General features: G+C 41.8%; 1 protein-coding gene across 1 annotated transcript; it reads left to right on the forward strand.

The window, feature by feature from the left end:
- Positions 1-779: 779 nt before the first annotated feature.
- On the forward strand, positions 780-24,725 carry LOC126187696 (serine protease snake-like). The gene is made up of 6 exons (XM_049928938.1): positions 780-810; positions 3,747-3,835; positions 9,978-10,093; positions 12,814-13,070; positions 23,372-23,520; positions 23,648-24,725. Exons 2-6 carry the CDS (start codon positions 3,833-3,835, stop codon positions 23,678-23,680), a joined length of 558 nt encoding a protein of 185 aa, XP_049784895.1. The 5' UTR covers positions 780-810; positions 3,747-3,832; the 3' UTR covers positions 23,681-24,725.
- Positions 24,726-26,645: the final 1,920 nt, after the last annotated feature.

Here is a 26,645-nt window from a genome sequence, read left to right on the forward strand (position 1 = left end):
ACATGTTCTGAGGCATCAAGGGATCTCCAATTTAGTATTGGAAGGCAGCGTGGAGGGTAAAAATCGTAGGGGTAGACCAAGAGATGAATACACTAAGCTGATTCAGAAGGATGTAGGCTGCTGTAGGTACTGGGAGATGAAGAAGCTTGCACAGAATAGAGTAGCATGGAGAGCTGCATCAAACCAGTCTCAGGACTGAAGACAACAACAACAACATCATACTTCCCTGGGGCATCCCTAACTATACGTGGTGTCTGATGAACACTCGCCGTCGAGGACAACTCAATGTGTTCTGTTGCTTAAGATGTGTTCGAGCCACTGACATTCGTGGCAACCTATTCCGTACGCTCGTACCTCGGTTAACACTCGGCAGTACAGAAGTTATTTTTTCGCGGATCACCTGTCGTGCTTTCACGTGACAACCAGAGGCGTTTTTCCCGCCTGCAGAGGGCGACAGGTGCCGGGACGGCGGCGCCTCCGGGCGGTGCGTGGCAGTGGGTGCCTGCGCCTCGGCTAGGCGCGCCCTGCGGCAGCGGCGGCCCCCGCCGGCGCGCTGCGGCTTCGTGGGCGACCAGGAGGTGGTCTGCTGCACCGAGGCCGCCAACGTCGTGGTCGGCGGCGCCGGGGGCGGCCGCCGCGGGGACCGCTTCCACGGCAACGGCCTCGACTACGACGACCCGCGCCGCGACGGCGGCGACGACGACGACGACGACGACGACGACGAGCGCGACGGCAGCGCCGCGACGGCGGGCAGCCGCGACTTCCGCCGCCGGCAGCCGGCGGCCGCCTCGAAGCGGCGCAGCGACGCCGGTGAGTGGGTGAGCCACGCAGCAAGGCGTCCTCTCTGTACCTACACCACGGGAGAAGGGAAAAAAGATAAATAATAAACAATGATGGTCTTAAATATAAACGTAGGGTTCCGATTTTTCTGGATTTGTGACCGCATTGTCAGTATCTGAAACTACCGACGTTTCGGAGCAAGTGACCTTCTTCACGGTGTTTTTGATTACTCCCAAATGAGAAAACTTTGTTTCTTATATACCTGCAGACGTGGCTGTTATCTAATTCTCATAGGCTGTTAAGGATGAAGGAGAAGGCTATTACAAGTTCTTTATTGGTGTTTTTATTATTACTTCTTACTGGTAAAAAACAAATTTGTAATGGCCTCAGCGTCTTCACGCTCAGTGAGTATTTCCTACACTTTTCTTCTGTCAGAAGATATGAACGACCCGCCTGTGTGTCCAGTGTCCTTGCAACAGTTATAACATCGTAATCGTAAAAGTGAGGACCTTACGCTGTTAGCGAACCAAATTCACAAACATAAAAAACGGATTTTCAGAAGACAAAAAGGATTTCTTCAACGTCAACAAAAACGAGTGCTAATACCAAATATTTACGAGTATGAGAGCAGTTTCCGATACTGCGCATTTGAATCACAGCAGAGCCTGTAAATATTTAAAAACGACTTGACATATCAATTTGCAGTGTTACCATGTGCCACTGCAGTAAAGATCTTGTTGTACTCGTATTTATGTTCCCTTGTCATTGAGGAGGAAAGCTATTAGATATCTGTACTATTTTAATACAGATATAGTTGTATTATAATTACGTGACAATGTCAGTGTTGCAGGAGGCGATCTTTAAATACTGTGGTGCAGCATTTTTTAGAAAATTTTTTATTTGACAAGATCTGCCTGTTGCTGTCTGCTGGATAGGTTCTTCCGATATTGTTAACAGGTAACACGGTTCCTTATGTTGTCTCGTATCATTATGATGTGTCTATTATACCGCACAATGCAATGGTGCATGGCGTATATATATTGTAATTATACCTTTCGATTTTCTTTTCGGCCGGGCTCGCAGCATAGAATACGTCATAATATGACATTTCATAATGAATGATTTCAGGCAAGGTGCAAATAGTTTAAATACTAATACTTCTCCCGTAGTACAAGCTTGTTTCGCAATAGTGCTATTCTCGAGCAAACTTGTAGATGTTACAATTGATGAGTCTGCTTAAGTTTATAAAAGGTTAGTTTACATTTGTAGTACGTCTAATTGGAACAGAGGCCCATACTTCATCAATGAATAAACTGTCAATTGTCTGTATGTTGCTTGACTGTAGTAAGTCATGTTACTTCTATTTGTAAAGAACTCTTTCCGTGAAATACTTTTCACAGCTAGACTGGCAATTTATTCTCGTTGATGCTTTATGTTTACAGCGTAGTCTTTGACAGTCACTGATATTAGTTGTGCTTCATTCACTTTATAATTTTGTCACAATTTATACGTAGGATTATCTTTTGTTTTCGTTTACTGTGTGTTTTTATTCGTTCTTGTTTTCCAAAAGTGAATAAAATATTCTAGGTAAGTTTTATGCTTAAGACAGATTTCTTCATTGAGAACACCATTTGGATGATTTTTTTGTGTGCGTATACATCTGTAATTCTGCAAGAAAGTTCACAGCATGTCCTTTTGGTATTTTTTATAAAAGTTCTAATGCATTTTCTACGTGTTTTGCTCTGTAGTTTTGGATTTTTAGGTGTAGGTAAAAGGTAGATTGATTGCTGTCCCAATTTCTTGTGTCATTTTTAAATCTTTTGAAAATATTTAGTCTGGAGTTGTAATCATGACTGTGAAAAGCGTCTCGCTCTAATAACCTATGTAGGCACTGCTTTTTGTTAAGTGATATGAATAAGGCCATCCAACTGGCCGAAACTAGTAATCGTTGTATCTTTCTTTGAGATCTCGGCAAATAAAAAGTTTTCTAAACGCAGACTGGAATGCTGCTAGATTTATTAGAGTTTCTAACGGACTCATACATGGTAGGATTGAGCTACCAATACTGCGTTTTACCAGAATTTTTCAAGTTTCTTTCTAATTCGGCATAATCAACAGTAATATTGTCTCCGCCTAATAATACGTGCATGATTCTAGAGTGTATTAATGTATGCTACCTGAATCTTCAGGCTGTATATTATCTGTTTTTGGCCTAATTTATCTCCTGACTCTGTTCTGGTATACAAGTAAATCTAGATTTCAAGCTTTAGAGATTTAAGTTTCGACGTATTAGCTACGAAATCTAGCAAAGTGAAACACATTTATCGTACGCCAGATATCGTGAGAACCTACTACTCTTATTTGAAAATCAGCGCAGTTGGAAAATGACAATCCATAACTGATCATTTATTTCAGTCAAAGTCGCGATTTAGTACATGTTACTACCAGTTTCGGCTGCCTATATTAAAACGCAACTCTAACTGAACAAATAATCAGTTTTAACTCTCCTACATTTGCAGCATTTCTGTATACACGTTATGTCAGCCCTTGTTGATGACAAACTTACTTCTCGTTTTTGTGAGATACTGAGAACTAGAGTGTCATTTGAAACAGAGCCTGTTTAATGCGAGATTAGTATATTAGCATTAGGGTTACGAGCAATGTCTATGACCAGGACTACCTTAACAGAGTAAAATCATTTGAACACTTGTGTGTGAGCAAAATTTTTGTTTCAGTAAAATGCTTTTATGAATTGTACAGGTTTCTGTCGATAACAGTGTTCAGTGCATCAGAATCTGATGGACAAAGTATTGTAGTTGACATTTGGCAGCTGTCCTCCTTCTCCGCTATCTTTTATTAACAGAAAAGAAAACGTGTAAGAAACTTTGCTTGGAGAGTAACAGTATCCATAAATTCCACAGTACACACAGCACTGTACTTGAAGACGCTGTTATGTGTTGTTGCAGAGTGTGAGGTCTACAAGGCGATCCAGAACGGCCCCACCAACCACATCCTGGGCGGCCACGATGCCCGGGACGAAGAGTTTCCGCACATGGTGAGCAAGGAAATGTGATGTCCAGTTTTCACTAGTATTTAATTACCGCGCTGATAGCAGCAGCCTGTATTAAAAACAGCCAGAAGCGATTGTTGGCGGCAGTATGGAGCGTGCAAATTGTGAACTTTGATTCCACCAGCACGTATGCAGAGTTTTGTTAAAATGTAATGTTCCTGAATGTCCGTTGGTCACCTTTTTGAGTACCGTATATTCATGGGAACTCCTGATGATATAAAATACTGTATTTCGAAAGCGGTATGGAGAAAAATCTGATCAAGCTATTCAAACACCGAACAATCATAATCGTAACGCACTGTCCCGGAATGATGAAATTCAGATGGTTAACAGAATTAACTGCAGTGGTGTCTGCCTTTAGTTCAGCAATGCGTACAAAACCGAAGATAAATCTAATACAAGGTCGTGAATTAATAAATAGTCAGAATCGTTATAAATATTGCGTGAACGAAATAATGAGACTTCAGTGTTAAAAACAGACACATTTTTATCTTGAGTATTAACAGACCGCTTCCGCTGTATTTTAGTTCTTCGTTTTTAGATCGCTACGGGTTGCATAGCACTACAAGTTCCTAGCTTTTTACGTAGCTGTAATGTTGTAGTTATATGTTCAACTGAAGCTGTGGCTCCTAGTGCCATGAAACTGGTAGTGGTCCAAAAGTAAAGGACTAAATATAGCTGAAGCGGTCTATTAATACTCAAGAATATTACTCATGGCTGTGGTTGCCATATCTACAAGTTTGTCTGCACAAGCATATTTTGGACGTTCTTAAACAAATTAGCTTAGTGACTTGATAAAACGGCAAGTTTTGGCCATAAAAACTGACTACTTCAACTTCTTGTTAGAAACGGTCAAAGGATATCTGCATTAGGTGATAGGGAAAATGATACGATTTGTACCGTTGGCAGTGTCCTAGAAGAGGCGATGTTTTCGTGCGTTGAATCGTCACAAGTGTAGCCTCGTCTCCACCGGTGAAAGGCACAGAAATCCTCAAACACATCGCAATCATTCCTTCCTCACTTATTGTACCTGACTATATCGTGGCCAATATGACGCATTACATCACCATGCCCAAATCTGGAGTGGTTCGATGAATAATCCATGGGCGTGAGTGAACACGGCTAGCTTACGTGTTCCCCTGACCTCCTTTAGGGCACTTTTGCGCTTTGTATTGAGAGAAATGTTCACGCCTGCTCTAACCATCTTCATAAGTTATGTGAATGTACTCAGTAGTCAGCGACCGGCAAATTATTTCCATCCTTCCGGTGTCTTGTGTTCTGCTTAACAGAATACATGTGCGGTGATCCTAGCAAAGTTTCAGTTCCGTGTTTATTGTCAACTTACCTTCTTCCACAATATTTTTTTCAGGAATTGAAAAAGACAATTGACTCATCTGTATTGTTCATGACGTAAGGTGACTGCTCTTTGTTCTTTTTGTAAGTGAACTACCAATATAAGTAGAATGATTGCGCCCTGATTTATTGAAACTATGCCTTGTTATAAATAAATTCACGACCAAAATAATCAATTTTGTGACACTGTCTGACTTCGACAATGAAAATAGAATCAAATTAGCAGTTTAGACTTACATAAATAGCGCTGTGTAGTGAATGACACGCATTTTATTAATAATTGAGCATCGATGAGTATGGAAATCAGTCGTGAGATCTTATCAAAATAACTAAAGTGTAATAGTGATCAGCTCATAGTCCAATACCGCGCAGTGAGTATCTGTACCTCTCTCTGTAGTTGCGGTGTATCTGACGGTAGTACGTCTCAGAGTCATATGAATGATGTGCAGCAACAAAGTTTTAAATGACTATAATTCAGCAAGTAAAGCGAGCCGGGTCGTCGTAATGTTCTCTGGAATTTAGTTTATCGAACGTCAGCAACTACACTTTATAAAGCCAGCACGAACATCTCTTCACCCAACGGCCGCAATTAAGACCTGCCTTCACAGCTGAAATTGTGCAGAGAACGGCGTATGCATTGTTGTCAATAGGACAAAGCATGTGAGAGTTGAAATGCTTCGTTAACCTTGTGATACGCAATCACCAGTCACACAAAGGTGGCACCCTGCAACACGTGAACACAAAATGGCGGTAGACGAAGCATACATCATTATATACGTAAATATTCAATAAATGACTCAGGATGTCGGAAATTAAAATAAAGATACGCAGCTAGACTGTATAATTGATTCCAAGCCCGTGAACATACCTCGACTGAGTATTAGCGATCAGCAAGATTCAGATACATGTGCACGACTACAACAAAACCACAGAATGAGCTGAATTGAAGGACAGAGTGATTGAACTGATTGTATAACATTTCAGATTAACAAGGAGATGCGCCTGTTTCTTGTCGCCGGATTTCTGCACATCTGTGGTGTATGCACGGCTTGGTCAGAAATGAAAGTGGCAGAACTGTGATCTTTAGATAGGCAACTGTTTAGAAAACACATCGCTCCTGGCGCAGGTCGAGGGAGGCACGACCCACGACTCCCTACGTGGCAAGTTCTTTAATTTTTACGCTACTTATCCTGCAAATAAATCGAAATAGCGCTAAATGTAATGTATATTATATTACAGTTGATGATTTGCACGTGTTGGGTGATATTTATCGTAAAAACAAAGGAAACTGTTGTTCGCGCGCTGCTGCCGAAGGCTTTTTGAAGGTCAAAAGAAAACTAACAAAATACAAAGAAGTTTTGAAGTTGGTGAATACCAAGCAGGCTTTAGGAAGGGAAGATCTTGTCTGGAGCAAATTTTAAACTTGAAGTTAATTATTAAATATAGACGATTAAGAGGAAAAGACATCTTTATCACGTTTGTTGACTTCAAGAAGGCGTACGACTCCGTTGACAGAACAACCTTGGTTAACATCCTTAGGGAGTTTGGAGCAGACAAGAAAACAGTCGCAATCGTCAAAGAAACACTTACGGATACATATGTAAGAGTAAAGTTCCGTGGTGAGGTATCCAGACCATTCAAAATCAGAACAGGATTAAGACAAGGAGATGGGTTGTCACCTACCCTATTCAACTATGTGTTAGAAAAAGTTATTAGAGAGTGGAGGAAGAAAACGACTGAAGAAGGAATACAAAAAATCAGATTAGGAAGAATAAAGGATGGATTAGAAGTAGATTGCCTCGCTTTTGCTGATGACGTAGCGATTCTGGCAGGAAGTTTGGAAGAAGCAGTCAAACAGATCAATATTCTGAATGAAACAGCAGAAAAAGCAGAACTGAAAATCTCCTTTGAAAAGACAGAGTACCTAACCAATGTAAAAGAGGCACCGAACAATATGATTACAAAGTATGGCCAGATAAAGAAGGTTTCTAATTTCAAATATTTAGGGGAAATCATCCAGCCCAATGCTTCAGATAAAGAAGGAAATAAAACAAGAACAAGAAAAATGGAAATGGCATTCCAGCTAACAGAGAATGTGTGCAACAAGAAGTCAGTATCAATTAACGCAAAAATAAGGCACTACAACACTGTGATTAAGCCAGAGTGTCTGTATGCATCTGAATGTTTAGCAATGAACACTAACAAAGAAATGGAAGCTATAGCAAAAAAGGAGCGAAAAATCATTAGAAGAGTACTTGGGCCGAGGTTTGAGAATGGGACTTGGAAGCTTAGAAGTAATAGAGAAGTGTATGACAAAATTGAGAAAGTGGGAGATACTATAAGGAAGAGAAGAGTAAGCTTTTACGCCCATTTGAAAAGAATGAATGATGAAAGGCTGACAAAGAAAATATTCATGTTTTTTGACAAGAACCCCAGAACCCAAATTACCTGGTTCAAAGAAGTCAAAGCAGACTTAGAGATGGGTATAGGAGAAGATGATATAACCAACAGAGACTTAATGAGAGACAAAATTCAACATTTTGAAGGATTTGAAATGAAGAAGAGAAGAACTGGAGGAACAGTGTGGACAGAAGACCGAAGGGAGCAGCACAGAGAGAGGATGAAGACATATTGGCAGAAGAGAAAAGAGGAGGAGCGCAATAGGAGAAATGTACATTGAAAAATAGTTGTTTAACGCGGTCCCTAGACGTATAAAATCGGAATAAAAAAAATAAGTTTTCGCCTTAAATTATCTCATCTCGTGGATGCTCCAAGTACAGTCCTTTCTTGGAAATTACTTGGTTCAAAATGGTTCAAATGGCTCTGAGCACTACGGCACTTAACTTCTGAGGTCATCAGTTCCCTAGAACTTAGAACTACTTAAACCAAACTAACCTAAGGACATCACACACACCCATGCCCGAGGCAGGATTCGAACCTGCGACCGTAGCGGTCGCGCGGTTCCAGACTGTAGCGTCTAGAACCACTCGGCGAAATTACTTGGAATACGAATTCTTTTGGCTTTCCTTTTTATGTATTTTATGAAGATATTAATAAATTTCTGTATCTAAAAGGCAATGTCCTAACTGGCTGACTGACCATCGCCCAGCCCAAACCGCTAAGAATAGAAACGTGAAATCTGGAGGTGTGGGTCTTATACTGCAGACCGCTCTTAAGAAGGGTTGTCCGAAATTCCACTCCTAAGGGGGTGAAATAGGGGATGGAAGCTTATTTGAAATATGCCGTTATTAAGGGAATTTTGAAGCTATAATTACGGAAACTGGAATTTGGTTTCTCAGGCAGAACATAAAAAATACATGTTGCAGCATTTTTGGAAATTCAAACACTAAGGGGGTAAAATAGTGGGTGAAAGTGTTTTTGAAAATAAATAATTACTGAAGAACTACTAAAGGATTTTTAAGGCTACAGCCGTGCCAATTGGAATTTGACTTCTCGGTTAGAAATTAAAAAAAAAAAAATACGTGTTTCGGTGTTTCTGGAATTTAAACCCGTAAAGGAGTGCGATAGGGGATGAAAACCTTTAAGAAAATATTTCGTTGCATTAAAAAATTTTAAAGCTAAATTTATGAAAATTGGTATTTCATTTCTCAGTTGGGTATAAAGAAATATTTATGAGGGGACGAAAGTTGCTATGGAAATATCTCCACAAGAATGGCATGATTAGCAAAAACTTTGGACCCCAATTACCAGAATCACTTTTCGTTTAGAAATAGATTCTGAAAAGACCCTGTCTATATGGCGTTAATTAAAAGGAAAAGCGTAGGAGCCGGCCGGTGTGGCCGAGCGGTTGTAGGAGCTTCAGTCTGGAACCGCCTGCCTCGAATCCTGCCTCGGGCATGGATGTGTGTGATGCCCTTAGGTTATTTAGGTTTAAGTAGTTTTGAGTTCTAGGGGACTGATGACCTCAGATGTTAAGTTTTATAATGCTCAGAGCCAAAGCTTAGAAGGTGTTGCAGTTTGTGAAGAACATAAAAATTCGATTATATGAAAACAAACAAAACGACAACAAAAAAATAAAAACTCTGCAGACCATACATACACTCTACGCGAGTGAAATAGCGGGCGTTGAGCTAGTGCATTATATTGAGGATAATTCTGGTTTATTTGCAGTAAGAATTTCAGCAAAAATTGAAAATGAAAAAGTAGTTTCCGGATACGGACTCGACCCCACGGCCCTCAGATTACCATGCGCCCTCTTACCGCTGCGCCAGCCTCTATCTGAAAACTGCGCTAGCGTCTGTGGTGGGTCATGCCTCACACGACTCGCGCCAAAAACGTAACTTTTTTTAAACGCTTAGCCATCTGGAGCTCCCTCTGCTGTCACTTTGATTCTTGTCGAGTCCAGTATGTACGATAAATCTGAACGAAATCGGCAGTGACGAGTAGGCGCGGTTTACTTGTAAGTGACAACAACACGATTCTGTAAGCAGCTTCAATATCGCTGAATTCACAGAGACACGTAACGTTTGCGACAGCACGTGCGTCCATACCAGCTCAGTTTCGCAATTCATTACAAATGTGGCACACGGGTTTAATGAAAAGTAACTGTGCGACAGGAACATCACACGAACGGGTTAATAGGGGAAGCCTTGCATTTTGGCAATCGTTTGGAAGAGGCGCAAATAAATGGAAGTCTGTCACCACTGCTGCAGACCCGCTGCCGCCACATATCGCTGCACCCAAGAGTCAGTCATGTCTTACTCCCGATCCTGCGTGTAGTGACGTGTTGTGTGTGTTGTGTTTGGTGTTGCAGGCCGCCCTCGGCTACCAGGTGCCGGGCAAGGGGGAGCTCAGCTGGCTGTGCGCCGGCTCCCTCATCAGCGACCAGTACGTGCTGACGGCGGCGCACTGCTGCAACAACAGGGACAGGTGCGTCACGTCCTGCTGGCTGCCGGTATAATGTCACCCGGCACACTGTCATCCATCTACTAGAACACAGCGTGTTTGTTCGATCTGGGGAACGGAGTATGAACTGCAAACAACTTGCGAGGCGTGATTCAGGAATGAATTCAAACACATCACCCGTATTAAAATTTGGATTACTTGCTGAATGAAGGATTCATAAACTCTGATAGGCTAATTTCGCTATCAGTTGAAAGAATTAGAAGTCTACTAGCCACGTCTTCATGATCTCGAGGAACCGGAGAAGTAGCTTCCCACACCATGGACATTTAGTATTCCATATTCAGTTGTTTAAGAAATCGCCTAAGATGTCGGATAAGTAACTGCTCAAGTTTCGTCCTTCTTGGACACACCAAGAGATTTCCGAAACGACCGTCGAGATCTCCTACATCTACATCTACATTTATACTCCGCAAGCCACCCAACGGTGTGTGCCGGAGGGCACTGTCATTACCTCCCTTTCCTGTTCCAGTGGCGTATGGTTCGCGGGAAGAACGACTGCCGGAAAGCCTCCGTTCACGCTCGAATCTCTCTAATTTTGTATTCGTGATCTTCTCGAGAGGTATATATACTGGGAAGCAATATATTCGATACCTCATCCAGAAACGCACCCTCTCGAAACCTGAACAGCAAGCTACACCGCGATGCAGAGCGCCTCTCTTGCAGAGTCTGCGACTTGAGTTTGCTAAACATCTCCGTAATCGTATCCCGCTTACCACATAACCCTGTGACGAAACGGGGCGCTCTTCTTTGGATCTTCTCTATCTCCTGGTACGGATGCCACACTGATGTGCAATACTCAAGTATAGGTCGAACGAGTGTTTTTTAAGCCACCTCCTAAGGGTTTTCGTTAAAAAAAGGGGGGGATGTTAAGTCTGCTAACAAATACACTTGTGATTCCACCTAGCGTGTATTTTTGGTGTCCACCAACCTTGGAAAGGAGACCCATTGTAGTGTAACGACGTAAGTTTCTTATAACTGATTTTCTTTCGACAAATGACCATGTGTAGACTTCGTCACGTACGTCAGTTACAACCCACTTCAAAATTATTTATATTCTTTTTAAATTGTCTCAGAATGGTTCTTGAACGAAACTGTAAAAAATCATTTCAGTCGTATGCACAGAATTACGTCACTCGGGCCAATTGGTTTGCTAAACTTTTTCAATTTTAGATGTCGTTTGTTTCTGCTCAGAAATTATATTGATACACGTTATCTGATTTAATCGATATTAGAACCACATTGAATAAACTTTTCAGATTCAAAGTCGCGATGAACGCTGTCAAAATTCAATAATCTTGTCAAATATATTATTAATTCATTCACATAATTCTTCATAAATAAATCCTCGGAACACGTATTTCAACTTTAATAGCATCCACTAGTTTATTATCTTCCTACATACAGAGGTGAACCTGAGCCTTGACAAGATAGGACTAACATTTTCAATAAGATTAAACTCTCTATAACGTCATTGTTGTACAAAACATTACAAATTGTTCATTTTCAATTTTTAGAAGGACGACGCAACAAATCGGTTTCAGAATCTTCTGTTGCTCTTTGGCTGTCGACCCGCGACGTATAGTGTCCAGCAATTTTCTCTCTGGTCCCGGCAGCGAAGATGCTGTCTCCGTTCGTTGCGCCGCCGTCTCCGTACATGAAACATAAGAAATAAATACAAAACTTTAGATAATTCACAGCTATTACAAATATTACAAAAAATACATAAACAAAACTAAATTAAACTTATATTCACCTGCAAACAGGGCTGACACTGGTGGATGGGTGACGCTTCAATTTCGCGTCCCACTACACCATCTCCCGCTGATCGTATAGGAAGAAACAAGGGTGCCATCTGTCACGACGCAGTAACTCCCTTGGCATCGGAAGACACTGGAGGGAATGACTTCTTACGCCACTCCTCTGAGGATTCCAGTTACAATACGAAACATTTTGCGGACGTGATTTTCTCAACGAAGGTTAAGCTAAACACAAGAGGTTTTGTTTAATCCAAGGTTCGTACCGTACTGGACAGCAACCTCTACGGTTCCGAAATGGTAGATGTAGATGGAAGGCTATTCAACACGTATCTGTTGGACACAAAACTCTTGACCAGAGGTAAATACCAACTTTCGTCATCCGTACAGCCCTCGTGCCATCGTTCTTAACATTCTTCAAATGGCTCTGAGCACTATGGGACTCAACATCTTAGGTCATAAGTCCCCTAGAACTCAGAACTACTTAAACCTAACTAACCTAAGGACATCACACACACCCATGCCCGAGGCAGGATTCGAACCTGCGACCGTAGCAGTCCCGCGGTTCCGGACTGCAGCGCCAGAACCGCTACACCACCGCGGCCGGCTCTTAACATTCTTCACTTTGCATCCAGCTATAAACAAAATCAGACCCGCACCCTCGTCAAATGCATTTTTTTGGAAGAATCAGTTTTCCGAGAAGCCTGTAGCATCAGTAACGCATCTAACAATTGCGCCACACACTTGTCCTATGTAGGTATTGCCGTCCGCAGCGCAATGTTCTGCCTGTTTACATATCTCTGTGTTTGAGTACGCATGCCTGTAGCAGTTTCCTTGGCGCTTCAGTGTATTACAACGTAAGATCGCACCTCACCCCGCGTGACACCTCGGCCCCTGTGACTGAGTGGGGGCTTTTGTGGTGGGTTGCAGACCACCGCCAGTCAGGGTGCAGCTGGGCACCGCCAACCTGAGCTCCTCCAGGGCCAGCAGCTCGCGCTACGGCATCAGCGACATCGTCATCCACGCCGGCTACTCCAGGTCCTCGTACAGGGCGGACATCGCGCTGCTCAGGCTGGACAGGAGGGTGCCGTTCAGCAGGACCGTCTCGCCGGCCTGCCTCTACACCAGCAGCGGCGACCCGCCGGCCGCTCTCACCGTCACCGGCTGGGGAGCCACCAACCCCCTGGGTAAGCACCGCGCACCCCGTCTGGCCCCAACTCCACTACACCGCGGCTTTACACGGGGAAAAGTCACTGCGAATACCACAACGTGCATTGAATTATATTCTACTTGTTTTCCTTATGCCGCATCGGCGCATGGTCGGTATGGTTATTAACGTACCTGGCAGGGTTAGTCGAAGGGGTGGCCGCATGCCGTTGCTGTCGCCACCCCACCAGCCCCTGGGACGGGATATGTGCACCCCAGGTATCTATGTGTAGTAGTGTTCGTGTGAAACTGACCGAAAGTTTCTCTAAATGTTTGTGAATCGTGCAACTGAGGCGGGATTGGGTGCGGGTCCAGTATTCACCTAGTGAGACACTGGAAACCACTTAGAAATCACATCCAGGTTGGCCAACACACCGAACCTCGTCGTTCATTCGGGATCGGAGCACCTGCCAGTCCTGGATCGGTGGTTTCACTCCCGCCGCTATCCCAGCAGGGGTAAATTGAATCTGATTCGCTGAGATTAATAGATTGAATCGGTGGGAATGAAATCAATGACGATGCTGTAACATGAAAAGTAGTGACGATGAAAACATGGACGGACGACGGGTAGAGCACCGATGAGGAGACGTGTGCGAGGTGAGGCGTCCGGGTCCCAGTCTAGTACGGATTTTCATTAAACATATGAGCGTGTACATAACGATTTCACACCCCACTTGATAATTCAAAATTGGTCTTCAGTTGCATCTTACAATGTGAGTTTCAGTATTTAGTAACGCAACGAACTCAGCAGATGTTGTATTAGCGAGTTGGTGTATCACCTTCAGGTTGAAACTCTTTTGTCTGCGTTTCCCTGTAAATAGATTTGTTTTTGGAGGGGTCAGCCTTGAAAAAAACACAATTTTGTCTTTTCTTCTATTTCCAAGACATGTTTCGCTCAAGTTTCACTATCATCAGTGAGATTTTCATTTTCTTTCTTGTTATCATCTGCTGTACATTTCCTGAGTTTTTAAGATTTTTTTTACTGCAATTTGTTTTCTTTGACAGTTCGTTATTTTTCCGGCTTCCCCATTATCTTCAGTGCGAGGACTTCCCTCCAAAACTGTTCTAAGTTAGTGTTTCTTTTTAACTCACTTCACTTATTCAAATTTCTGTTCGTCATCAAGGAAAAAGCATCATAATGTGCAATCTCTCTCAAGTAGGCTCCAACCATTCGTTGTGTCAGTTTTACATCGCTTAGTATATTTCTTGCGAACTTTACAGTTCATAGCTTCTTTTTTTACTCAATCGGAAATAAATAAATAAAAGAGAAATAAATAAATAAAAATTATTATTTTTACCTCATGTTCGCAAATATTTGAACAACTGTTTACATACACAGTTGTATTTGTTACGGGCCCAAAGTCTTATACGATTTTTAATTGTCTTCATATTCACCCATGACTGTACATTTATGACAATATTCACTGTTTCAGTTTCGACATTTTCAGCATCTTCAAGAGGTTACAGATGCTGAAAACAAAGCAGTAGTCAACATTAATAAAAGGCATAAAATGACATGACTCTCAATGGCAAAAATAAAGAACTCGTAATGTCAACTTTGAGGACGTTATTTACGCGCATGTTTGTTATCGTCGTACTCGCGAAATATACTTGGCATCAAACATGTAAATATGGCAAGGAGTGAATCGCCTCCAACAGAAAGTTGTTCCTGTTATAAGATAGCTAGCTTGCACACAACAACTAAACGACCACGTCATAGGGCCAAATAGGGTTACGAAACAGCTGTAGCAGAAATGATGGCAAAAAGGATTTGCAATTATTTACAATAATTTATTAATAGACGTTTTATGCTACTTAACTGGTGTACGAAGCCTCTGTGTTGGACTGTAGTTGAATGTTCACTTGCATTAATCAATTTTTGAAAAGTAGTATGATGATCGTGAATCCAGCGAACGGCACCTGACCTCTTTGTGGACGCGCACATCGAAACTGCTATGAGTGGCCATGAGCCAGTAATAGCAGCAATGATTAACAAAAAGTACAAAGGGCAAGGAAAACAAGTATGAAGATTAGGGCTATAGATAGAGAGATGGTAAACAAAGCGCGTTTGGCAATCAAGAGAGCAAGGCGTGGAGCCTTCAATGACTACAGCAGCAGAATATCCTCGAAATATTTTCCACACCACCCAAAGAAATTCGTGTCATATGTAAAATCTGTCAGTGGCATCAAACTTACTGTTCAGTCACTCAAGACAAGACAGGAACTGAAATTGAAAATAGCAAACCAAAATCAGGAATGCTCAGCACTGTTTTCAGACGCTCCTTTACAAAGGAAAACGTGGGAGTACTGCCCAAATTTAGTCCTATGATCACTCAAAAGATCAGTTAAATAGGTATTATATCCAAATTTAATCCTAGGATCACTAGATCAGTTAAACCAGGCCCCGATTGAATACCTGTCAGATCATATACCCAATTTGCGGATGAGTTAGCCCCTGTGCTAATTATAGTTTGTCACACAGCCTTCGAACAAAAAGAAAAAAAAACTAAAACATGGCCAGTAGGTGGTAGAAAGTAGAGATCATACCTCCCAACAAGAAAAGTAGCAGGAGTGATCCATAAAACAACCGTCCAACATCCGTGACATTCATTTGTTGTAGACTCTCAAAACATACTCTTAGCTCAAACATAATGATGTATTTCGAACGGAACGACTTCCTCCATGCCAACCAACATTGATTTCGAAAACATAAACCATGTGAAACCCAATTCGCGCTTTTCTCATGATATGCTGAATCCATGGATCAAGGTAGTCAGGTAGATGAAGTATTTCTCGACGTCAGAAAAATGTTTGAGTCAGCACCATACCTACCCTTATAATCAAAAGTACGCTCGTATGGAATACCAGCCGAAATTTGTGACTGGGCTGAGGAATTTTTGAGAGGGAGGACGCAGCATGTTATCTTGGTTGGAAAGTCATCGACAGTTGTTGAAATAACTTCGTGTGTAACACGGAGACGTGTGTTGTGTATTAATGACGTTGCGGACAATATTAACAGCAACCAAAGACTTTTCGCAGATGAAGAACAATCTAGAATGAAGTACCGTCTGGATGAAGCTGCGCAAATACTCATTCAGACGTTGGTAAGATTTCAAAGTGGTGGAAAAATTGCTAATTTGCTTTGAATGTTCAGAAACATAAAATCGTGCACTTCGCAAAAGGAAAACAACGTAGTATACTATTACTGTAATATCAATATCTACATCATACTCCACAAGCCACCTAATGGTGTGTGGCGGAGGGTACTTTCGGTACCACTATCTGATCTCTCCAACCCTGTTCCACTCGCGAATAGTGCGTGGAAAGAATGATGTCGGTAAGCCTCTGTATTGGCTCTAATTTTTCGAATTTTCTCCTCGTGGTCAATACGCGAGATGCATGCAGGGGGAAGTAATATGTGGTCAATACGCGAGATGTATGTAGGGGGAAGTAACATGTTGTCAGACTCCCCCTGAAAAGAGATGTCCCGAAATTTCAATAGTAACTCTCTCCGTGATGCACAACGCCACTCTTGTAATGTCTGCACGTGGAGTTTGTTTAGCATCTCCGTAACGCTCTTTCGCCAGCTAAACGATCCCGTGACTAAACGCGCCGCTCTCCGTTGGATCTTCTCTCTCTCCTCTATCAGTCCTACCTGATAGGGATCCCAGACATCTACATCTACATCTACATCCATACTCCGCAAGCCACCTGACGGTGTGTGGCGGAGGGTACCTTCAGTACCTCTATCGGTTCTCCCTTCTATTCCAGTCTCGTATTGTTCGTGGAAAGAAGGATTGTCGGTATGCCTCTGTGTGGGCTCTAATCTCTCTGATTTTATCCTCCTGGTCTCTTCGCGAGATATACGTAGGAGGGAGCAATATACTGCGTGACTCTTCGGTGAAGGTATGTTCTCGAAACTTTGACAAAAGCCCGTACCGAGCTACTGAGCGTCTCTCCTGCAGAGTCTTCCACTGGAGTTTATCTATCATCTCCGTAACGCTTTCGCGATTACTAAATGATCCTGTAACGAAGCGCGCTGCTCTCCGTTGGATCTTCTCTATGTCTTGTATCAACCCTATCTGGTACGGATCCCACACTGCTGAGCAGCATTCAAGCAGTGGGCGAACAAGCGTACTGTAACCTACTTCCTTTGTTTTCGGATTGCATTTCCTTAGGATTCTTCCAATGAATCTCAGTCTGGCATCTGCTTTACCGACAATCAACATTATATGATCATTCCATTTTAAATCACTCCTAATGCGTACTCCCAGATAATTTATGGTATTAACTGCTTCCAGTTGATGACCTGCTATTTTGTAGCTAAATGATAAAGGATCTATCTTTCTGTGTATTCGCAGCACATTACACTTGTCTACATTGAGATTCAGTTGCCATTCCCTGCACCATGCGTCAATTCGCTGCAGATCCTCCTGCATTTCAGTACAATTTTCCATTGTTACAACCTCTCGATACACCACAGCATCATCTGCATAAAGCCTCAGTGAACTTCCGATGTCATCCACCAGGTCATTTATGTATATTGTGAATAGCAACGGTCGTATGACACTCCCCTGCGGCACACCTGAAATTACTCTTACTTCGGAAGACTTCTCTCCATTGAGAATAACATGCTGCGTCCTGTTATCTAGGAACTCCTCAATCCAATCACAATACTCAAGAATAGGGCGAACAAGCGCATTACAAGCCACTTCTTTCGTGGATGAGTTACATTTCCTTAAGATTCTTCCGATGAATGTGAGTCTGGTGTCTGCTTTTGCTACTATCAGTTTTATACGGTCATTCCACTTAAGATCGCTCTGTACAGTTACGCATAGATATTTTACGACAGACGCTGTCTCCAGCTGTTTGTCATCAATAGTGTAGCTGTATAGTAGTGGATTTCTTTTCCTAAGTATGTTACATTTATTTACGTTCAGGGTCAACTGCCAGAGCCTACACCATTCATCAATTCTCTGCAGGTCGTTCTGCAAATCCTTACTATCTTCTGGCGTTGCTATTTTGGTGTAGACAACTACATCATCTGCGAATAGCCTTGAAGAGCATCCGACGCTATCTATTAGAACAGAAACCGTCCTAACACACTTCCCTGTGGTACTCCAGATATTACCTTTACATCTGTCGATTTTGTTCCCTTAACAGCGACGTGCTGAGTTATATCTGCAAGAAAGTCTTGAATCCAATCGCAAGTCTGCTTCGATAATCCGTAAGCCCATGTTTTTTTCTTCATTAAACGGCAATGCGGGACGATGTCAAATGCCTTACTGAAGTCAAGGAACCCGGCATCAACCTGGGTACCGTTGTCCACTGCGCTGTGGATCTCATGGAGTAGCAGAGCGAGCTGAATTTCGCAGGATCTCTGTTTGCGGACTCCTTGGTGATTTTTATAGAGGAGATGCTCATTTTCCAAAAACGTCATAATTCTTGAGCGCAAAACGTGTTCCATAATTCTACAACAGATTGACGTCAACGATATAGGTCTATAATTGTGTGGATCTGTCTTACGGCCTTTCTTAAAAACGGAACTACCTGCGCCTTTTTCCAGTCGTCAGGTACCTTTCGCTGCTCAAGCGATCGATAATAAACTATTGCTAGAAGGGAAGCAAGTTCTTTCGTATAATGTTTATAGAATATGACAGGTATCTCATCTGGTCCTGACTCCTTTCCACTACTAAGCGATTGTAGCTACTCTTCAATTGCGCGATCATTTATCTCAATATCTATGTCACAGCTGGAATCAGTCAGCTCGTACAAGTACCTTAACACTTAGCAGGGACACGATATGGAACGATCTCGTAGGCTCTAGCCTTGGGTAAAGCAGGTGGCAGACTTCGTTTATTGGTAGAGTACCAGAGAAATGCAGTAAGTCTACAAAGGAGACTGATTATGAATCACTCATGGGTCCCATCCTAGGACATTGCTCAAAGTGTGTGGGACCCGCACCAAATTCGAATAGTGAGGACACTGAGCGTACACAGAGAAGGGAAGCACGAATAGTCACAGTTTTTTTTTGGCGCGTGGGAGAATGTCACTGAAATATTGAAAGAACTGTCCCAGAAGATTCATAAAGATAGGGGAGAAAGCCTACGTAATAATATTTCGAGGACCAGCTTTACATGATGAATCTAGGACTGTACTACAACCGTCTACATATCGCTCCCTTAGGGATCGTGAGGGTAAGATTAGAATAATTACAGGACGTACAGACACATTTAAACAATCGTTCTTCCCGTGCACCGTACGTGAATGGAATGGGAAAAAGCCCTATTAAGTGGTACAGTGAGACACACCCTCTGCCATGCACTTTACAGTGGTTCGCAGGGTCTGGATGTAGATGCAGATGAAGGTGAAGGACAGTTGTTGGCTGTACAGTTCGGGTCTTCTTGGTGGCGACTGTAGACGAGATCTGACTCCCTGTCCTGATGACGTCTTGAGAGTGTGTGTGTTGAGGTATTGTGCTGAGCAGAGCCGTGTATCGGCTTGTAGAGGCATGTCGCCGACAGACGGTCATTTGGGAACTATTTATGTGACGGAAGGTGAAGGCGTAATGTAGGCCTTGCCTTGTGTGGCCGCTCTAGCCTTCTCTCACTTGCACCTGATTTGTAGATAGCACGGCACTCTTCTGTGTATGGCTGTGTCTCGTGTCTTCTCGTGAACACAGCAGCTACTTCAACGCCAAGAATACATACCTTACCACCCTAATCATTTCTGGGAAATCCACAATGTTTACTATTTCATTCTAGTAACTGCAAGACTGTCAGCAACGATTATATCCACGATTGCACCTATTAAGCAGAATTACATTGTCTTGGGCCGTTGAAGACACAATAATCGTTTAATACATGAAGAGGGTTTATTGTTTCTTTCATTCCTGATACCAACTGCTATAAGCTGTTACGGAATCCTTGGCGCTGAATGCAAACAAATCCCGCAGAATCTTTTCACTTATTTTTAATCAATGAACGGATCTATTTTGCATTTTTTGTCTATGAGAAGAGTAAAAGCACCCACAAGCAAAAATTATTGTGAGGTGCAAAGGGCTACGTTGTTCGTTGTTTTTGTCTGAGACCTTTCGGAGAGGAGGCAGCTTTCGGCACAGGAATGAACGTCGGCTCTCCCAGCTGCATAATTCTATACGTCTGTGCCAAAACATTTCATTTAAATTTCCCGGAACATCAGTTTTTTCTCACCCTTTGTCAAGTACGTTAAGTGATCGCGTTCTTACAAGTTAGGGAAACAAAGTAACATCCTTTGTTTATGAATGTTTTACGTTTGCTTCTTTTTGTCTTGCTATTATGTTTCGGGTCGCTAGGTAATTTCTGCTTTATAATGCCGAAACCTCACTCTGGCAAGTGTTTGTTTCTGAAGAAGTTTATCAGCCGTCGCACTGTGTCATATTATTTCATCTACTATTTTCATTAGTAATTTTGCGACTGCTTTTGTTGACATCCTGCTGAATTCACTTAACGATTTCTAGGTGTTGAGAGATGATTCAGGTGGTAAGACGTTATTGAGAAACGCACCTTAAGCAATCGAGAATTAAAACCTTTTCAAAGTCTGCTTTCTGAATATGTCCGAAAGAACGGTAGTAACCGCAGTTGCAGAAGTTTTCAGCTCTTCTCCTTACCCTAGGTCACAGGTATCATGTTAATGGTAATTTTTATGGTTATGGTTGGACTATTCACACACACACACACACACACATACACACACACACACACACACACACACACACACACACACACACACAAATTTTTGTTTTTGTGAGGGACGACGGATGACATAAAATACTCGTATTTGTATCTCTCCAGTTGCGAGCAAGGTTTTCGTTTATGAGGCATATGCTGGAATTGGAAATGTTCCATATGTTTCCCTTTGACCTACTCGCAGACTGCTAGTATTTGAAGGGAATCAGGTTCTACAAAATCCCTTTCTGCCTTCACGAGTAGAGAATAAAAGATGGAGAAAAAAATGAGAACGAACTAGGATGACACCACACAAAAGACGAAAGTGGAGACCCCAGGCAACAGACTCCAAGTTAATTTAAAAAGCATCTGCCATTTTAACGGTCTTCTTTATCTATCTATCGTAATTATTTATTTATGAATTTATTATTACTCATCTAAACATTCTAGTCTGTTAGTACAATGATTTAATTATCACACGTTAGTATTTTGTTATTTTACTGTATTTCGAACTGAACTTAATTACTACATCTTTATTGTAAATTGATGTATAACTTATCTATCTACATACTTTCACTGTACCTAACGTGCTTTCTAACAAGCAGTTGGAGCTCGAGCTAACCGTAGTCTGTTTATAAAACAATCCTAATTCCGAAGTTACATGGCACATTGAACCAGTGGTTGTCAATCTAAGCATTTCACTTCTCACCTACTTTATAATCCTTTATTGAAGACACAATGTTTGTGGTAGCACAGCACACACAGACTGAGATAGTGCCCAATATCGATCTTTAGAAAATCCCCCCCCCCCCCCCACCCAGAAAGTTTTATTTTCACTGGAAATTTGATTGAGACTTTTCTTTGCAGAGATGAAATCTGTTTTTGAATTTGAATAATCTCTGCTGTGACAGTTTCAAGTAAGCAGAAACATTGCTCATAGTGCATATACTGAAGGTACTGATTTGATCACGTAAATTCAAATTGAATAATTAGTGCCAATCAGTTTTAATTCTACAGTGAGAGCAGTTTAGGGATGAAAACGTTTAAAGTTCCAAGATAATAGTAAATTTAATGAAAGTTGCAATTTAATCGTTACACTCAAAATATCAAATCTTTGAAACAGCACTGATAGCAGTCGCTTTAGAACTGCTATCCGTTTAGTACGTTTCTGAATGACATCTTGCTGAAACTTCCTGGGAGATTAAAACTGCGTGCCGGACCGAGACGCGAACTCGGGACCTTTGCCTTTTGCAGGTAAGTACTGGCGGAAGTAAAGCTGTGAGGATGTGGTGTGAGTCGTGCTTGGGTAGCTCAGTTGGCAGATCACTTGCCCGCGAAAGGCAAAGGTCCCGAGTTCGAGTCTCGGTCCGGCACACAGTTTTAATCTGCCAGGAAGTTTCATATCAGCGCACACTCCGCTGCAGAGTGAAAATCTTATTCTCGTGACATCTAGCTATACATAACGGGAAATACAGGAAACAATTGGATTTAGGGTAGTTTCAAGTCAGCATAACGAGCGTAAAACATTTAACAAGAGGTGTAGATCTAAATTCACAATAAAGCACCTGATCTTCACCCTACTAACTTTCTTTTTGATGAATACAGCGGATTACGCATGGTCATTTCATACGTGTTCACAACTATTGTGTAATGTTGGCAGCAAGCACGCCGTACGTACCTTCTTCTTGCATCTACACCTTATTACGAGCCATGGCGTCCATCCCAGCTCTATTTCATCTGCTCACTCATTACTTCCGGCTTCACTGGCTGCACCAACGAGTTGCTTCATACCTCGAGCACACACTCATACCAACTCTTTCACCTTTGTCAGCGTGCGCGCCAACCTGCTTTGCGCTTCAGTCACGCACGGGGTACCCTCCTGTCTTTTCAGATAATTATCGATGGACTCATATAGGACAAGCCTTAACCAGCGTGGAATTACATTCGCTTCACTGTATACAGTCCCTTTGAAATGTTCACACTGATTACACATTTAGTTCGAAAAAAAGAAAAATCAGAATGAATGTGCAGAATTGAAAAGTATTCATTACACACATTGACAGTATTGTGTGAACAAAAAGACGTTCGTGATGTATATAGTAGCTGTGTTAAGCGTGTCTTCGTGTAACTGAGCTGTTACATTACACGCTCACCTAGACGTTCTCTTGTTCTTGGCACCTTTTAGCTAACTAATGCCGGAAAATGGTGAGTATTTAACACCTCTCCTCTAGCATAATGGTAAATATTTATATGTTCACATAAATTGTCAACAGAAATGCAAATTTACGGAATATTTCTGCGGAGCATAAAACTCTCAAAGCCGGCCGGTGTGGCCGAGCGGTTCTAGGCGCTTCAGTCTGGAACCGCGTGACCGCTACGGTCGCAGGTTCGAATCCTGCCTCGGGCATGGATGTGTGTGATGGCCTTAGGTTGGTTAGGTTTAAGTAGGTCTAAGTTCTATGGGACTGATGACCTCAGATTTTAAGTCCCATAGTGCTCAGAGCCATTTGAAAACTCTCAAAAAAAAAAAAATCCAAAATAGAAGTAATGTTACAGCCACATATTCCTCTACCCAGGTACAAAGCAGAGTCGAGTTCTGCAAGAGGGCACCGTCCGGTCACTTCCCTTCTCACGCTGCCAGCAGTACAGGCAGAGGTTCCCAGAAGGCCTCGATTCTTCTGTTATCTGCGCTGGTGATCCACAAGGAGTGGTTGCCATCTGTGACGTAAGCCATCCATAAATGTCTTCTTTTGTTCAAATACAGTACAGTATCGCTTCAGCCAAACGAACATTCGTTTGTAAGAAATTTTCTGTGTAGAACACCTTTCTGAAAACGTGTATTTCTCTTTCAGGGTGATTCTGGGGGTCCCCTCCTTGCAAAATAAGACACCTTTACCTACTCGATCGTCGGAATAACCAGCATAGGACCCAGTCCATGCGGAGGAAACATCCCGAGCCTGTACACCCGTGTTTCCAGCTACATTGACTGGATAGAAAAATACGTCTGGCCATAGAATCATTGGTTCTTCTGTATGGTTCTTTATTGCAACTCAGGACAAATCTTTGGACTTCTTCAGTGATACACCGTTTGGGAAAACGATTGGAAGTGTGAATAGCAGTCCTCTATTGTGAACTGTAACAATAAGAAGCCTGTTTACTTGTGGCTGTAATAATCTGCTTGTCAGAGCGAGATCAGTCAGTCAGTCACATAGTTGTAGTATGTGACGCCTGTGTGTCAATGAGTTGTTCAATGTGACATAAGTTTTTCGTAACAAGTAGTTTATTTTTATTTATTTTTTGAAAGTGGATGTATGTGAATATGAATACCGAAACAGTATTGTGAAAATTTTCAACTCGCATATAGTTAGTTCCATTGGCCGATAAATAAAAATGGTTGTACGTAATTTGAGTGAAGCAGATGAAACTTACTGAAGATGTGTGTAGCAGAAATCTTTTGAATTAAGAGAGACTGAATATCAGACTCTTTTTGTTGTTTTTTCACGTACTGTTGATAAAAGCACCCCCCCCCCCCCCCCCCGTAACTAGAGAAGTTTGAGTAATTGTGGCAGATGTTCTTAATTCAGTAGTGGCCCGCTATACTAGTGTGAATCAGTGGCATGAATCTGTGACTAGCTGTCTTCGTGATTCTACAGATAATTTCCTGGTTTCAGGGAACACTCTGACCAGCTCAGTTTTAGTTGCCTTTAAACTTAATTCTCTTAATGTGCAAGAAACTTATTGCCCTTTTATTATAATACTCATAAATTAATGATTATGTCAGAAAGAGATTAAACTCTCACCTTTTTGTGTAGACTGCAACGACACCAAAGGAACTGAATTTTTATCCTATAATTATGTACATACTAGAGTGTTACTCTTTTGTAGATATTAGTGTCATACGCTACCAGTATTATTTATTTATGCAATTGTAATGAGTTTTAGCTAGCGTATTTACTACAATAAAATTCTTATTCCCATAAGAAGGCCTTATTTCTTTCAGTCTTGCTGACAGTTGCCTTGAATGCTTATTTCTTGCAGGGATTATCCATATCTCGGCGTAGCTGATTCATGATGGTGTAACTACTCGTACATAAGGCATAGTTTACTGCCACAGATAGGTGTACCAGGAGAATAATTAAAACACAATACGCTCTGTTTTCAAGACGCAAAGAGGGTAGAAGAAACACGATGGCACCATCTCCCAGACGGAGCTTCACACAACTGCTAACCAATCTCAGAGTATGGCTGCTTCCAGCTCCAAGTTGCGTCCACGTCGCAAACCTACCATTATTAAACACTAGTTCAAGCTAATTGGCAGGGAGATGACCAAATACACAGTGGGAAGCTCAAAATGACACGATATAAATATTCACGCGCGGTTCAACTAAAAAGAAAATTATGGTTAGGTTTAAAACTTAGCAATCCTATCAATTTGGGTTAATTTCAGACGAAACTTCTAAAAAAAAACTATTTAACATCGGTTTTATCACAGAAGGCAAGTGGTTTAGGGAAAAACATTTGACATAAATCTGAACGACCGAAACAGAATTTGAGACTCGTGTTCTCTCGAATGCTAGTCCAATGTCCTGATCACTGCACCATCTGACTAGATGTGGAACTCATGAAACAAGTTAGTATTTTTTGTTATCATCCGTGCGAGGTACCAGAATCACGCTCAGATACAAAGGCAGCAGTAATTTTCATCGATTTCATCTACATCTACGTCTACATGACTACTCTGCAATTCACATTTAAGTGCTTCGCAGAGGGTTCATCGAACCACAATCGTACTATCTCTCTTCCATTCCACCCCCGAACAGCGCGCGGGAAAAATGAACACCTAAACCTTTCCGGCAAATCAGCTCACCAATGGTAAGCAAGGCGTGGCCGGATTTTCTGTCAACATCAACAACGAAACAATGAAACAATTTCGATTTTCAAGCAGTTCGATTGATATGTTTACGCTGTTGTTTCACGAATAACACATGTAATTGAAATAACAACTTTCTCTCTGCTTTCAGGAATGCTGACATGTATTGACATAGCGCACGCATTAACTTCTTGAGATTAGTGACGGCTGGTGACAAGCCAAAATTCCTACCATGACTGAATATGCGTAATAAAACAATACTACAAAAAGCGAAGCAATTTAATGCGCAACAATCTAGCATGTTATTGGCGACAACTCGTAAATAACCTTAAAACCTACCACGTCATGGAACTAACACTGAGATTCATAAAAACACAATTTACAAAGTTTCGTATTACAAAAATTATTTACCTTTTATGAATATTTAATCTCACTAGAAAGCTAACGTGACGGAGAGTCCGAAAACCTTCAACATTTTGTCAGATTTCCTGGCTGGAGTATTTATTGCAATGAATAAGAATTAAATTGCATTGTAAATAATATTCTTAAATCACAAGTGATTCATATTGATGTTAATATCAAAACGCCACTTATATTTTTACGCCATAAAATTAATTAACAGCACTACAAAAGTCAAAGTTTTAAGGAACTTTAAGTTATAATCTTGAAGACCAAGTGTCACTCTCTAGTCGCATTACATGTACTGTTGACAACCGAAACTGTAAAACCATATTCCCATAGTTTAGGACCGACATAAGAACATTACACAGCCGGAAAGTAAGTAGTACATCTTTCAGAGTTCATCTACATCTACATCTACATCCATACTCCGCAAGCCACCTGACGGTGTGTGGCGGAGGGTACCTTGAGTACCTCTATCGGTTCTCCCTTCTATTCCAGTCTCGTATTGTTAGTGGAAAGAAGGATTGTCGGTATGCCTCTGTGTGGGCTCTAATCTCTCTGATTTTATCCTCATGGTC

The sequence above is a fragment of the Schistocerca cancellata genome, chromosome 5, assembly GCF_023864275.1.
Source record: "Schistocerca cancellata isolate TAMUIC-IGC-003103 chromosome 5, iqSchCanc2.1, whole genome shotgun sequence".
NCBI classification, from domain to species: domain Eukaryota; kingdom Metazoa; phylum Arthropoda; class Insecta; order Orthoptera; family Acrididae; genus Schistocerca; species Schistocerca cancellata.